We start from the raw sequence: 14546 nt of genomic DNA on the forward strand, positions 1-14546 counted from the left end.
CGCCGTGCCCCTGTGGTTTCAGACAATCAAATACACGGGTGCGTGCGAGTGTGCGTGCACGTGCTCGCACAGAAAGCGTGTGTGAAAGGTGAAAGCTATGAATAGTTTCCATCTCATAAGCAAAAGCCAACAGTCCCTTTAGCTTTTAAGAGCTGCCTCTTGACTCGAGTGCGGCATCATCTTGCATTCATTGAGGATTTATTGCAGGGCATCCAACTCTGAACCGCCTTCCACTGAAAACGCAAAAATGAGTGAGGCTGCGAATCTGTGGAAACGTGCTTTTAATTCATTTGAATAAAACCAGCAGACAGCTCCCTGTTGTGCACGGAGGCGTCCATCTCCAGACTTATCTTCAAGGACAACGCGATTCATAACAGAGTACAAATTTGTGTAGAAATAATAGCTACAAAATTATAGCTCCCATTGCTTGGCAACATATCTGAATGAATGAATAAATCAAGCAACCGACACAGGCTTTAAAAAGTGATCGATTTAATCAGTGTAAAGATCCAAGGCTTTGGTTGGAGCACGCTGAGCTTCTCACCAACCTGCAAAGACACTACAGGAAAGCGCACCCCGGTAACAACGCGAGCATTCGACAAACGGCTGCAAGTATTAATGCAATTAATCAAACACAATGTCTTCTGAGCTGCTAGCACCACTCGCACGGTACAAAAGCACCACAACCAGTAGGAGGAAAACAAAAAGGAAAGAGCACATTTCAAGCAGCAGCTGCTAATTACAAGACTTTCACAGATTGTTTTTGAAGTTACATTCAAAAAAAAGGAGAATCGTCGTCACGGCTTTACAAAAATATACATTTGTGGGCATGCACGGAGCAACGCTACCTGTCGCGTCTGGCACTTTAAAAAAGAAGCTAAAACCAGGAGATCCCCGTCACTTTACAAAAGCGAAAACTTGAGAACAAATGGCACTTACTGTAACTATAGCAGTGAAAGATCTCCGGGGAAGCATCGCAGCTACACGCACACGTAAACAAACGCTCCCGCCGACACGGCCGAGAGCCGAGGCGCGATCAGCAGACACGCATGCACGGACACAGTGAGAGGATTTCACTTCCACCACATGTATTCTTATTCAGGAAGTAGAGTCTCTACTAAAATGAAATAAAGGTAAATGTTTAAGAAGAGGCTGGTTATATTTGATTGTAATGTCCTAACGTCTCCTTAGAAAACACCTCTTATCTCAGCATTAAGGCTTTAAAGAACCTCTTAACTTTTGGCTTTGACATTAACCTTTTTTTTTCCACGTTCTGGTGAAGTTGGCAGTAAACTACAAACAAACAGCCCGCTGACGCTCTATTTGTACAAACCAAAATCAGCTTTACACACAAACATCACATGGCATGTGTAACTCGATTTGTATCAGCTGAGTGCAGTGACAGATATTCAGGCCTCTGCTGCTGTAGTGCTCTGGTCTTGGCTCCCTTCAGCGGCAGGGCTAAGCGGTCCCGCCCACCACAGGGTCAGGACATTGTCCTGCCGGGTGTCTTGCCGTGACATCACAGCACCGCTCCCCTCCGTGTCAGAGGCCGAGTCACCCTCGCTGTCGCCGGGCCACGGGAACTGCCGCTGGCCGCTGGATGTTGCCAGCAGCGGCATGAAGGGATGGATACTGTAGAAGAAGAAGAGGAGAAGGACGGAGCAGCAGAGGGGGGCAGAGAGAAGATCCAGGAAGGGACAAATGAAAATAATGGCGTGATAAGCTGTGGAAAAAAAACTGTTTCTGCTAGCGTGACATGACTGGACTTTCAGCTATTGCACACGCAGCATCACGCTTGAAAAAAGAAAATGCACGATTCATTTCACAGAAAACAACTGAATTACCTCAGGCTTTGCAACATTTTATACATAACTGCTGCACATTTACACCATCTGTGTTTAATTAAAAGTCAACGTTTCATTTTTAGTACATCATTGGCTTTATTCTCTGCAATCATGTATTCACAATCAAAGCTGTTTTTTGTGCCAGAGTATCCAGAATTATTGAGAAGCTGTGGTTTGGTTTTCACTCTCTGCTCTCACAAAGCAGTGACATGCCTGACTAAAGCCAAAGCTGCTCTGTCACTGAATGTTTTGGATCATTTGTTTTGCCTCCTATGATTTTGTGAAAAATGACTGCATGACCCAAACAGCCTGACACAGCAAAACAGCAGCATAACTGAACAACAGCGTAACATAAGTGAATTAGAAAAAGCTGAAACTTTGTTAATTAATTGTTAATTTATTCAGTTTTGTTTCTACCGAACAACAATGCAGCTGATCAAGATTAGCTTCACCTTTGTAAAATAACACTTTTCCTCTCATGTTAATTATTGAGAAAGATCCACCTTCAGTCTAATATTATAAATGTTTTCATTACTGGAATCTAATCTGTCAGTGAGCTGGATTAGATTAGTAATCATACCTGACTCCGTTGGTGCAGTCCCAGTACGCCTGGAACCTAAGCTGAGGCTGCAGTAGTTCTTCATTACCATCAGGAGGCGCTGTGTGGGTGTCCCATACTGACACCACTCCCTCCGTGTCTCCACTCAGCAGGTACCTGCCAGATCTAAACGCACACAAACAGAAACACGAGTGGGAATCGGCTAATACGACGATCCTTGCTGCTATTTAACACAGAAAAACCAGACGAATCACATCAAACTCATATACAACAGGATCACTGATGCAGTTTCCCTGTTACTTACTGATCGAGGTCAAAGTAGATGCGCTGATTAGTGGCCACGTTCCTTTTAAGAGAAAACACAACTCTTCCCGGCTCTCTTAGGTCCCAGCACAGGATTTCTGGATCCTGCACACACACACACAAAAGAATTTCCATGAAATCATTCGTTCCCAAGCCTGGATGCTAACTTTATCCATCACAAACAACTGCCACACAACAAAAGGCAGTCAGAATTTATCTTCACAGCCTGTATATAAAATTTGGACATAGCCACACTAAGGTCATTTTGGGGTTTGAAGCTTTAATATTAACGTTTTTGCCAGCGTTAATGCTTTAGAGCCAGAAGTCAGCACGAGAGAGACTTCCAAGTTAGCTTAAACTAGCTAGCATGGTTAGCAAGCTGCATCAATAGATTTTGTGTGCTACACGCAGTCACTTTCATGCATAACTGTAACAAGCTGATAATTCTTGATTTCACTACTAGAACATGAGCCATAAGCATCTTGAACAGTCTGCACCTCGCGGCGGGACATGCTCGTCAGATAAGTTTGGTTAAAAATGTTCCCAAAGGCACAAACTTGGCTAAGTAGTGCAGTTCAGTAGCTGAAATTAGCAGAAGTGAGAACCAGGAATAAAGCAGTCTCTTCCTCAACTTCAGCACTGACTAATGTCCAAGTTTGAAAAACCCAAAGATCATCAATGATGGAGAAGCTCAGGTTGATCATGATCAAATCACAAGTCACTGGGAAAGCAGCAAATATGCCATTTACCAACATCTGTAGTTTTTCAGCCTCAGGTTTTGCCACTTGATAAAGCTTCAAAAAGCCAAACTTTTTGTCCAATTTCTGTTCTGAGGGTTGAAAACTCAAACACACATCTCTTCAGAGGACACAGAGTACTTACAATAATCATAGATAAAACAATAAAACAAGAACTATCAGACTTTTGATTGATAGCTATTACTTTCAATGGGAGCTCTATTAAATTTAGGACCTACCATTAATCTTCCTTACACACTGCCTTGATATCATTTCTTCAGATTAGAGCGAACCTGTAGCTGAATTAGCTGGCATACAGTTTGCAGCAGGAGAATAATGTTAGATGCTAGCTTAAATATTTCATTTTAAGTTGCTGACACATGCTGAGAGGACTGAGTATCATGTAAAGCTTTACATCATACTTGTGTATTTATATTGTGCAAAGCAACATCAGTTACCTGCTTAACACCCAAACACAACTGATAGTTTGTGTGTGTTCAGCAGCGATTGTTACCTTCGGGTATCTCTCTGCTTGAAGCTGTGTGCGAGTCTGTTCGTGCGTTACCTTGCGGCCGCCGGTGTACAGGTAGTTGCCGTCGGGGGAGAAGAGCAGATGGGTGAGACCTCCGTGGTGACGGGTCGGCAGCAGAGCCAGCAGGGTGCCGTCCTGGCAGGAGTAGAGGCCAGCGCAGCGGGAGTAAGAGCCACAGGCGTAAACAGATTGGCAAGGGCTGAAGCCAAAGCAGGAGATGATGCCACTCTGGCCTTGCTTTTTCACTGCGGTGAGGACAAGAGAGAGAGCATTTGGCAGCGCTTTCAGCACTTTATAGTTCACAGGACACAATTTGCAGTCTCGTCGACTCAAAGTTGACTTTTTGGCAGTTCAGACATTCCGGAGTCTGTCCATAAAAGCAACAGATTTCTCAGTGATTACACCAGTGAGCCAACGGATTACAATCTCAAGGTGATGATGGTGTGTGTTAGTTAAAGCCTTTGCTGGATCTGCCTCTGCCAATTTAGAAAAAGTCGTTCAAGTACATTTAAAAAAAAAAAAAAAAAAGAGCTTCCAGTGAAATGATGCCATATGAATGTGAGACGGAGGAAAGAAATGCATCACAGTAAACATTGTGTTCTCCTTGGTTTTTGTCAGAAGTACATAATAAAAACGCTCCTTGTCAGTTTGTTCAAGGAGGCTTCAGCCTGTGAGATGTGACAGCCAGCTGTCAAACAGCAACTCACTGAAAACAAGAAACAACCGACTTCACATTATCCTCCCTCTCACGTCTGTTTACTGTCTAAGGGTTTCAATTTCTCACAATATTTCTTGTGAATCCCAAAACGTTGATTCTGTTCATCTGGACGAAGCGTTTGGTCACTCATGCGAGCGGCTTCTTCAGTCTCAGCTGACTGCACGTTTCCCCAACCTTATAAACCGACCAAGTGTGTGAACTGTGTCTTAATTCCACATATTTCACATACGAGGGTCAGTACTACAGGCAGAAACATGGGTTCCCCAGTTTCACCCATTGTGGCCAATTTGTATATGGAAGAAGTGGAAAAGAGGGTTTTGTTATCCTACCCTGGGACACCACCAAGCCATTGGTTCAGGTATGTGGATGACACCTGAGGGAAAAATCAAATCTCAGGACGTACCACAATTCATGGATCACATTAATTCTGTGGACCGACACACCAAATTCACCAGGGAGGATATAAAAAGTGTTAGCCGTCTTAGACTGTGAGATTTCCATCAGTAATGGGGGACATCTAAAAGCTGACGTGTACCGTAAACCTACACATACGGATCAGTATCTAAGGTTTGACTCTCATCATCCACTGGAGCACAAACTGGGTGTCATCAGGACGCTACAACACAGAGCGAACACCATCCCCACAGACACAGCGGCCAGGGAGGCAGAAGAACGGCACATCAAGAAGGCCCTGAGTAAATGTGGTTATCCCAGCTGGACCTTTGTCAAAGCTGGGAAGGCACCTAAAGAAAGCTCCAGCCGATCCAGGACAGAAGGACAACCGCTGCCTAAACAAAAACCTGTAGTGATCCCATGTGTGTCAGGAGTACTGGAGCAGTTGAGACGCATTTTCTCTAAACACTTTCAAACCCCAAAACACGCTGCACCCAAAATTTGTCAGCCCAAGGATCAGGTCCCCCGACACAAACAGAGTAATGTAGTGTACGCTGTTAAGTGCCAGGAGGATTTCTACATCTGGGAAACAAAACAACCCTAGGCTAAGTAGTGTTCTGTGTTGTCCTAACTCGTCAGGCCAGAACTCCACAGTCTATTTCCACCTACAGGCCAGCGGACACTTTGAATGATGAGGATGTAACATCCTGGACAGGGAGGAACGCTGGTTTGAGCGCAGAGTCAAGGAGACCATTTACATGAAAAGGGAAAGACCATCTCTGAATCGAGGAGGGGCCTAAGGGTACATCTGTCACCATCTTACAATGCTGTGATTGCAGCCATTGCATCAATGACCAGTGGTCATGGATCATTGGTGATGACAATATGCAAATTAATGATTTAGACTGACTGTCCATGGTTTGCCACTGGTGCTAGTTTCAGTTATTATGCAAATACTAGGAGAAACCTGCAGTCAGCTGAGACCGAAGCAGTCATTTGGATGAGTGAACAAACCTCTTCCACTGAAAACGCTTCATCGAGATGAACAGAACCTTTTAGGATTTACTTACCTGGACGATCGAGCATGCATCACGACATTTCTTGTGAACACTATTTATTTATAGCTGCATTTTTGAGTGTCGTTGAAGTTTGCTCACAATCAGCAAAACATCCAACACAGAATGCGTTAAAAATGACGCTGCTGGTAACCGTATCATCAGAAAGTCAGTGTCTCACTGCAAACTGACACTTCTTCAGTCACTCTGACAGCAGGACTTCACCGCTGTGAAGGAACAATGTGTTTATAGCACAAGGGTGTAACCTTAAAGCAGTGTTTCTCAAATGTGGTAACAGTATCCCTGAGGGAACTCCAATTTAATATCCTTGTTTTCAGTACAGTCGTTAACTGCTGTAAAACCTCACACAGGAAGAAAGCAATAAACACAATCACACCGGCTGTGAGCAGGAGGCCAGCTTCTAATATTTTAATGAAAAAAAGACAAACTCAATTTGTGGTGATACACATATTTGTGTTTGGCCTGATGAAATGAAACGAAAAGATGTTAAATGGGTTTTACGTCACCCGATTGAGGAAAGCTCATCGACAAGCTTCAAGGTGAAAGCCGATGAGACGTTGACGACTGACCTATTGTGGGTCGCTCCTCACAGTCTCTGCCCGGGCGCTCGGTGTGGAAGACCCTGACCATTTTGTCAAACCCGCAGTAGAGCTGCGCGCCATCTGGAGAGAAGCACAGCGAGTGAGCTGCCGTCAGCTCGTCCAGGTGATTGTAGGGTCGGAAGCTGGCTCGCACCTCCCCGTAAAATGCATCCCACACATGGACGGGGTTGTCACGGCTACTGCTGGCTAGACTGAAGAAGAGGAGGTCGAAATAAATAAATATGAATGAATGATTTAGAAATGAATGAGATGAACAAACTGAGCTAACGGAGGGAACAACTAACATGTACTGCAAAACAAACATACAGCTACATGCTTCGCCTCATTATGAAGACAAGGCCGCAGCACATTCTTATTGATCCGCATCAGGGCCAAAGACTGAGCCATGCCTTTTTAACTCTAATTATTGAGCACTGAACAAACGCTGAAACATCACTGCCGCTCAATTAGACAAAGGAAATGAGCCCCCGCCGCTGCTGCCGTGTTCTGTTATGGCCCCTGTGAGCCGCGGCTTTATTCCAGAGCAGGGAAATGCCCAATTATAATGCTAGACTGCTGCTAGCTTGGAGCCATGCCTAGAACTCAGCGCAACTTAACCGAGCCATAACAGGGGCCCTTATTCCCTCTCTACAGGAGGGGCATCAACAACACACGGCTTTTGGCAGGCAGATAGTTCAAGGAGCGCAGAGGGAGAAACAAAACAGCGATGTGAAAAGAGGGAGAGAAAGGGTAAGCAGGAGACATGGCTCTCCTGCTTTGCTAGATGTTTTCTTTTAATCGTCACAACCGCAATCTTTTATCTGACTGCTACAGTCAGTCGGTGTACTCTGTCCGACCACCTGACTGCGCCCTGCAGGAGCTCCTGTTTGATAGATGGCAGCGATCTGAAGACAATCACGAGTGTTTGCTGTCAGTTTCCATCAGCATTTGGATTATAGACACGACTCGAGCGCTTCCCTGCCCGCGAGACTTTTGTTGATGATTTTGGTTTGTCCAGCTCCAGACCCTCACCCACTAACATGGTGAAAGCTGTACGATGTGAGGATGTCGGTGCCAGTTCTGGGCCTTGATCCACTCAACTGCTCGAGGGTCTGACTGAAGGATGATGGGAGTTGGGGGAGTTGGGGCTGAAGGGTAACACACCACGAAAACTGCTGGCAACCTGACCTCGGCTCATTAGCTCAGCCTTACTTCTCTCACCGCAGACGATAAGCAGCCTTCACAGCGACGGCTGGATGCTGCTGATGCTAACTTTCCTTCACAGCACACACACACCAACACTCAGTGATGTCATAATTGCCACATACTTGCTAGAGTGCACCCTTCTAAACACAAAAAAAGGAGAAGGAGATGAGAAGCAAAGCCTCGAGTCAGGGATTCACGAGGCCCTTTAGGTGTTGTCTGGACTCAGGAGTGCTGTTAGCGGGCTGAATCGCACTGTGGGCCTCAAACAGGCGAGCGGATTGCGACGAGGCGGACGAGACGCAGGCCAACTCTTCACTCGTAATGAGAGACATCAGAAAGCTTTTACAGCTTCCCTCCTTGCAGGCAGCCAGCTTCCACAACCGCTGCACATACCTCTGGGATCAAAGAATGAGACACAAGACTACAACAAAATCTTCTGCATTCAGACAGTCTATTAGACACACTGCAGCACAAAGAAAAGCCGACAAATTCACCGGGAACCCGATCCAACCACCCGAGATTAGAAACTGACACAAAACACAACCCGGTGCTTTTTTCAGTGTATACACATTTCACCGTCTCCAAAGTGGACTTGAAGCGAGAGGCTTAGGGAATAGTTTGAAAAAGACCAGGTTCAGCTCACAAGCACGTGTCCGGCTCCAAAGAGTTCATCTTGGGGTACCAGCAGTAGTCATAGATGGTGTCTCCTTCTGCCATCCGCAGCACTGGACTCTAGCAGAGAATAAAAGAAAAGACAGACAGTCAGTAACAGAGGGACTGAGACCTCCTGCATTAAGAAATGTAGGCCAAAGGCACTGGCTGGATCCATCAGCTCTGAGGCTGACACTAAATAAGTGGCTACCCAGAAAAATTCAATTTCAAAAGCCAGTGGAAGCATGCGAGAAACAGAGCAATCAACAGTCAATCTTCTCCTCTCATTACAAAGGCTGCGAGATTTCAACTAGAGAAAATGGATTATATTTCAAAGTCCATTTTATTCCCACAGATTAATCTTCACTAACGCGTTTTATCAGGCAGACGTCTCAAAGGATTTTTGTTTATTGCAACAAAAAGCAAAACTGACGTTTAGTAATAACCTTCATAAACATCATAAACAGGGAAGCTCCAGATTAGACTGAGACTGCTGACCTTTACAAATGAAGGAGTCTTTATAGCTACGTTCATCTTTCAACTGAATTTAAATCCATAAAATAATGAATATTTGCTCTAACATTTGTTTGTTGCCTTCTCATTTCCCGTCGCCTGTCCGGCCCCCGATGGCAAGCTATTTGTGTACTCACCATTTCAGGAAGCAAGTCCCAGTTGTAGCTGTAAATCTCTGGAGGGATGTTGTACACTCGGAGGACATTGTCTGCACTGTTTGTCAGGATACAAGAACCATCAGGAGCCCTAGGTAAGAGGAAGAGGAGGGATGACAGATCATTAAAGACTAGAACAACAAGTACTCGGGCTGGGTTTGTGTGCATGTTAAAGTAACACAAAACACACATATAATACTAACATATATGCAGCTGCACTATAGCATGTAAGCAGCTCGTACACAGACAACTGTATTTATAGCATTAATTAAAGAAAACTGACCTTTTCTGGGTCAGAAAGGTAAAGCAGAAGTGTTATAACTAGGGATGGGTACCGGTGTCCGGTGCCATGATGGCACCGGTTCTGACATAAACGGTAGTAACCAGACCGAAAAGCAGCGCACATTTCGGTGCTTTATTTTCCTGAGCTGTGATACACTTCTAGCCAATCATTTTACGTTTCCCAGGATAGTAGGCGGGGCCAGGTACGTACGTTCAGTTAGAGCAGAGCTACAAATTAAAAATGTCCAAGGCGAAGCGGTCAAAAGTCTGGCTGTACTTCACAGCAAAATATGCAAACTCAGCAGCAACAAGTGCTTTAAGCTGATACTGTGATACTGTCAAAGGAGGTAACACCTCGAAACTGATGAAACACCTGGCGACGCATAGCGTTTTTTTTAAAAGCCGAGAAATGCGCCGTATTTGATAGCTTGCTGCGAGACCTCACACTGTGCACGTTGGGTGGGTTGCCAGTTATCGGACCCGGAGCAACATCCCCCAAAAACCCGAAGAATAGAGTCCTGGCCCCTAGCCCTGCCAGTGTAGCAGAAATGATGACGGATGATGATGCAGCAGCAGCCGTTCTTCTCTGTGTGAGTAGCTAAATGTTGTTCGTGTGTAATTTACGTTGAGTAGGCTAACCACGTTATGACATTAATACATGTGAGGTGAACTAGCAAACATCATCATAGCTACATGCGGCTGTCCTCTTGTTTGATGGCAGATACTCCCTTCACCCTGGACAAAAAGGCTAAAATGACCAAAGAAAAAGTGGAAAACAGCTAAACATGAGAGGTTTTTGGACAAAGTTTGTGTTTTTTTTTCATTGTTTAAGCACTGCTTCCAGCCAAGAGTGATACCATATATGCCCCATAGCTGCAGAAAAGGCTAACATTGTTATCTTTTTACAAAAACAAAACAAAACAGCTGAACATGAGAGGTTTTTGGACAAAGTTTGTGTTCTCCATTCTTTAAGCACCGGTTCGAGCACCGTTTAAGCACCGGCACCGTTTCAAAAGTACCGATTTGGCACCGGTATCGGATAAAACCTAAACGATACCCATCCCTAGTTATAACTGGTACTGGTAGATTTGAGTCTATTACCCTAATTCTCTCTGGCCTCCAATTAAATATCACATTGATTTTAAAATCCTATAAAATCCTAAATAATATTGCACCTAGCTGTCTTATTTGATCAAAGCTCAGGCTCACAGTGTCAGCCTGCATACTGTTCTGCCCAGACTACATACTAGTACTCTGCCCATTGGAAGCAACCAGTGAGTTCAGGCGTGACATTACTGGGCAGTGTGGTTGTAGCAGCATCTATTGTGCTCATGCAAACAATGATGGAACCTCACATGTTGATCTGATGCCTTTCCAAGAACTCCAAGTCCAGTGGCAAAACTCAAATATAGCGGCACCCCAGTGCTACCTACCTCTCAGCCCCCCTGCAGATGCACACAGTATCCATTTCAAAGCCTTACGTCGCCTTGTTTTTGTGTCTAAGCCCAGTATGTAATAACCATGAATACGCCCCTCGCAATGTTTTCTTCATATATAAAAAAAGAATTTACCATTTGCAGCCTTTCAGGTAGTTCTCCGGCAGGTTGGAGTACTCTGTCCAGGAACCAGTCAGCATTTGAGGGTTCTGGGTAAAATCTAAGCTGAGCCTGGAGACAGAGAGACAAGGACGTCCTTGGTCAGAGAGGCGCTCGCAACAAGCTCACGCACTCCACTAAAAGCTAGAGCTCACATTTATTAGGAGATGAGCACTTAAAGGTTTATAATTGAAGACAATTTTAAAGCTCATTGCTATTTTAGGCACACATCATCCAATGAAGTCCCTAGCCTCAGTCAAACACGCTCTGTGTATAAAACACAGTGGAAACTTCCAAGTAATAAGCTGCTTCATTTACACACAGTGACACTACAGCTGATTGTTAATTAGATTTCTATTAGTTGACTACATTATTTTTCATCCTGGGTAATTTTCTCCAAATTTTAGCATAATGATGTCTGACAGCCTCAAAATGATGAATCAGTTAATGCTCTGGTGCTTTTAGCTGCCCCACTTAAACACGAGTGTCAATTAAAAAAGCACTTCTCAACATCTAACAACACATTACTAAACACGACACTCTCACTGTCACTGATAAACTTTAAGCTTCAAACACATGTTGACTGCATTGATTGGACTGTTAATTATTTCATCTGTTCACAGTCTCCACCCACTCAGCCAAGTTCTGCACTGCTTACATAGTTGGTGGCTGGAGCCTATCGTGGACTCACATAGGTCTAGAGGTTACAGCCTAGACAGGTTGTGCATCCACCACAGAGAGACTGTAACTCTTCATGCACAGAATCACTGATTAACCCCACATGCATGCCTCTGGAGTATGGGAGGACCATACCTGACACATGCTATACGGCCTGTCACCTTAAATTCGTGTTTGATGTTTTATGCAAAGGATTTTGGTTACTTGGCAGATAATTTTAAGGTAGTTGCTAGGCAACATGATGTTGTTACAATGTCCAATACAGATAAGAACCTTCAGAGGCCCAAGATGTACGTTTGGTTGCTCAGCGCCGGGTCAAGTAGGAGGAGTTGGGGGACAAACAAACACATAGTCGGAGATTTCATGTATCACAGTATGAAGTAAAGACCCAGTGTTAAACAAACACCGCTCTAAATGCTCCGTTTCAGACAGGTTCTTCTACTCTTGCGACTTGTATGACAGGGAATACCACTGTTATGGTCATTTCAGGGGCGCAGCTCTGGCTGTGAGTACAGAAGCCCCGCCCACCTGTTGTTCACAAGGATAGCTACTGTGAAGCTACCTGCTGGTTTTTGAAGTCCTGCACTAAAGCCACGAGATGAGCGTTTCCACTGTCGCCATCTTGGGTGCAACAGGCCAGATGAGATTGTGCCTAGACCTTGAAACTGCACACTCACTGGTTGATTGAAAAGTCATTAGCCAATAGTCTAAGGAGCTTAGAAAGAAAAGCGTCTGGACTTCTTTAAGTTGCTTGAAGACGTTTCACCTCTCATCCAAGAAGCTTCTTCAGTTCTAGGGTCAAATGGTGGAGAGTCCCAGATTTAAGCCCTGTGGGAGTGTCCCCCCAAAGAGGGACAAAGGACCCCCTATTGATCCTCTACCTAATGACATGAGCCAAGGTGTGAAAATGATTAGACTACGATGACCTGGATGACTGAGAACCTTCACAGACTCATTAGCCAATGAGCATGCAACTCTAAACCATAAGACCTTTTCTCTCTCTCAATTCAATGCAGTCCAAAATAACCAACTGCGCCCATTAACTTCTGCACTGGCTTCCTTTTGTTTTTACCTGAAAAAGACAAATTTACCAGCTATGCAAATTGTAACATAAAAAAAGGGTGTAAGAAAAATTAAAAAGTAAACTTCATACTTTTAAAAATATTTTTCAGATGATATCTTCTGTGTTCATCTGCTACAATCTCTTCTAGCAGTTTCTGCCTTTTTATGAATGCGCATCTTGTATCTCAACTCTGCCTAAATATTGCAAACTTACTCTACGTTTAAATCTACAAATAAACCTTTTTTCTTCCACGTACTGTTGTCCGTCACCGGGGCTCTCTGCAGATCCATCACCGTTGTGTTCCTCCTCTGGTTTTGGCCCTTCTTCTCCATTTTGATGGTATTCTTCTTCTTCCCCGATGACTACTACCTCTTTCCCACTATGACCTCCCTCCTCACACTGCAGCAGGTCTCCTGTTCCTGACAGCAGAAGCCAGATTAAACACAGGTCATCTGTAATCTTAATTTATATTAATATATGCATATAATCATGAATTAAAACAGACACAGTCCTGTACCTTCTGCTGTTTGGGCTGGCATTCCCTGCAGCGAGCTAGGCTGTGTTGGTGTTTCTTCATGCCTCTGACCAGGCTCCACAACCTGATCCTGCCCCACGCCCTCCTCACTCATCCTCAGCCTCTTGGCAGATGGCAAAGCCCCTTCCTCTGAGATCTCCCCTGCACCTCCAGGCAGTAAAGGTGGAGGCTGTTGAGGGGGCTCATTATCTGCTTCGGAGTCCTGCCCTGCACCACCTCCACTTTCACCACCTCCCACAGAGTCTGACATCTTTGTTTACCTCCCTCTCTCTCTCTCCCGTGAAGCCCTCCACCCAGCTTTCAAGCGCCCGGTGTCCAGCGGTCGCTGTCAGACGTGGGTGAGGTAGGTGCTACTGGGGTAGTGCTTCCTCCTGCAGTGTGGATGTTTGAGTCTGTTGGGGTACGAGGACATCACAGCACCCACCAGCCTAGGAAACATTGAGTCGAGAAAACATGAAGACGAGAAAAGCGAGACCAACAATGAGCTCGTCAAAACAACGGAAGACCATGATAGCACGTTCACGAAAACCAGGAAAAAAACCGTTAAGTCAGACTGAAGATAAAGTGAACGTGCAGCTGCTGTGAGGGGAGCACGTCACTGCCTCACAGCACACACCTGTGGCTAGTCGTGACTGCCAGCTGCCTCACCAAACTAGCATACGCGTCTATTTGGTCAAGTTAAAGCTTGAGCGATACATATTACATTCTTTCTACATGTCCACGCACGCCCGGTTGCTATTATACATAATGGATGATTCTGGTAAATAAATCAATTAGCGACATTTGCTTTAGCTTCTTATTGAGCGTCCCTTCACATCGGAGCACACACTTTAGCCCAAGTTAGCATTAGCCTACGTTAGCAATCTGATGCTATATACCTGTGTTGTGGCTTGCCTGGCCTTTAGTTGTGTTCGCGGTTTGGCCGAAAAGCAAAACCCGCAGAATCAAGAGTTTCACCAAAAGCCGGAGAAAAAGACCGAACACACAAAACTAATCGCCGTCTTTCTGCTTCGGGACTTTGTTTCCCTTCACCATCTCATTAGGAGAAGTTGTAAACACTGCGGGCGGCCATGTGCTTCAAACTATCGCGAGAGTTCATTGGACGAGACGCGCTCAGTGAGT

At 44.9% G+C, this 14546-nt stretch overlaps 1 protein-coding gene across 4 annotated transcripts; it reads right to left on the reverse strand.

The window, feature by feature from the left end:
- Nucleotides 1-475: 475 nt before the first annotated feature.
- wrap53 (WD repeat containing, antisense to TP53) lies at nucleotides 476-14530 on the reverse strand. Of its 4 annotated transcripts, none has more exons than XM_076881929.1 (11): nucleotides 14303-14530; nucleotides 13407-13852; nucleotides 13128-13302; nucleotides 11125-11220; nucleotides 9254-9362; nucleotides 8596-8684; nucleotides 6735-6958; nucleotides 4012-4223; nucleotides 2711-2814; nucleotides 2428-2571; nucleotides 476-1635 (listed from the first exon to the last, which is right to left on the reverse strand). In XM_076881929.1, exons 2-11 carry the CDS (start codon nucleotides 13672-13674, stop codon nucleotides 1410-1412), a joined length of 1647 nt encoding a protein of 548 aa, XP_076738044.1. In that variant the 5' UTR covers nucleotides 13675-13852; nucleotides 14303-14530; the 3' UTR covers nucleotides 476-1409. The 4 variants fall into 4 exon arrangements, with proteins under 4 accessions (XP_076738044.1, XP_076738042.1, XP_004572250.3 ...); XM_076881927.1 differs by having other exon boundaries at nucleotides 13128-13308; XM_004572193.5 differs by having other exon boundaries at nucleotides 13146-13308; nucleotides 14303-14529.
- Between the last annotated feature and the right edge of the window lie 16 nt (nucleotides 14531-14546).

Source organism: Maylandia zebra, linkage group LG3, assembly GCF_041146795.1.
Source record: "Maylandia zebra isolate NMK-2024a linkage group LG3, Mzebra_GT3a, whole genome shotgun sequence".
NCBI lineage: Eukaryota > Metazoa > Chordata > Actinopteri > Cichliformes > Cichlidae > Maylandia > Maylandia zebra.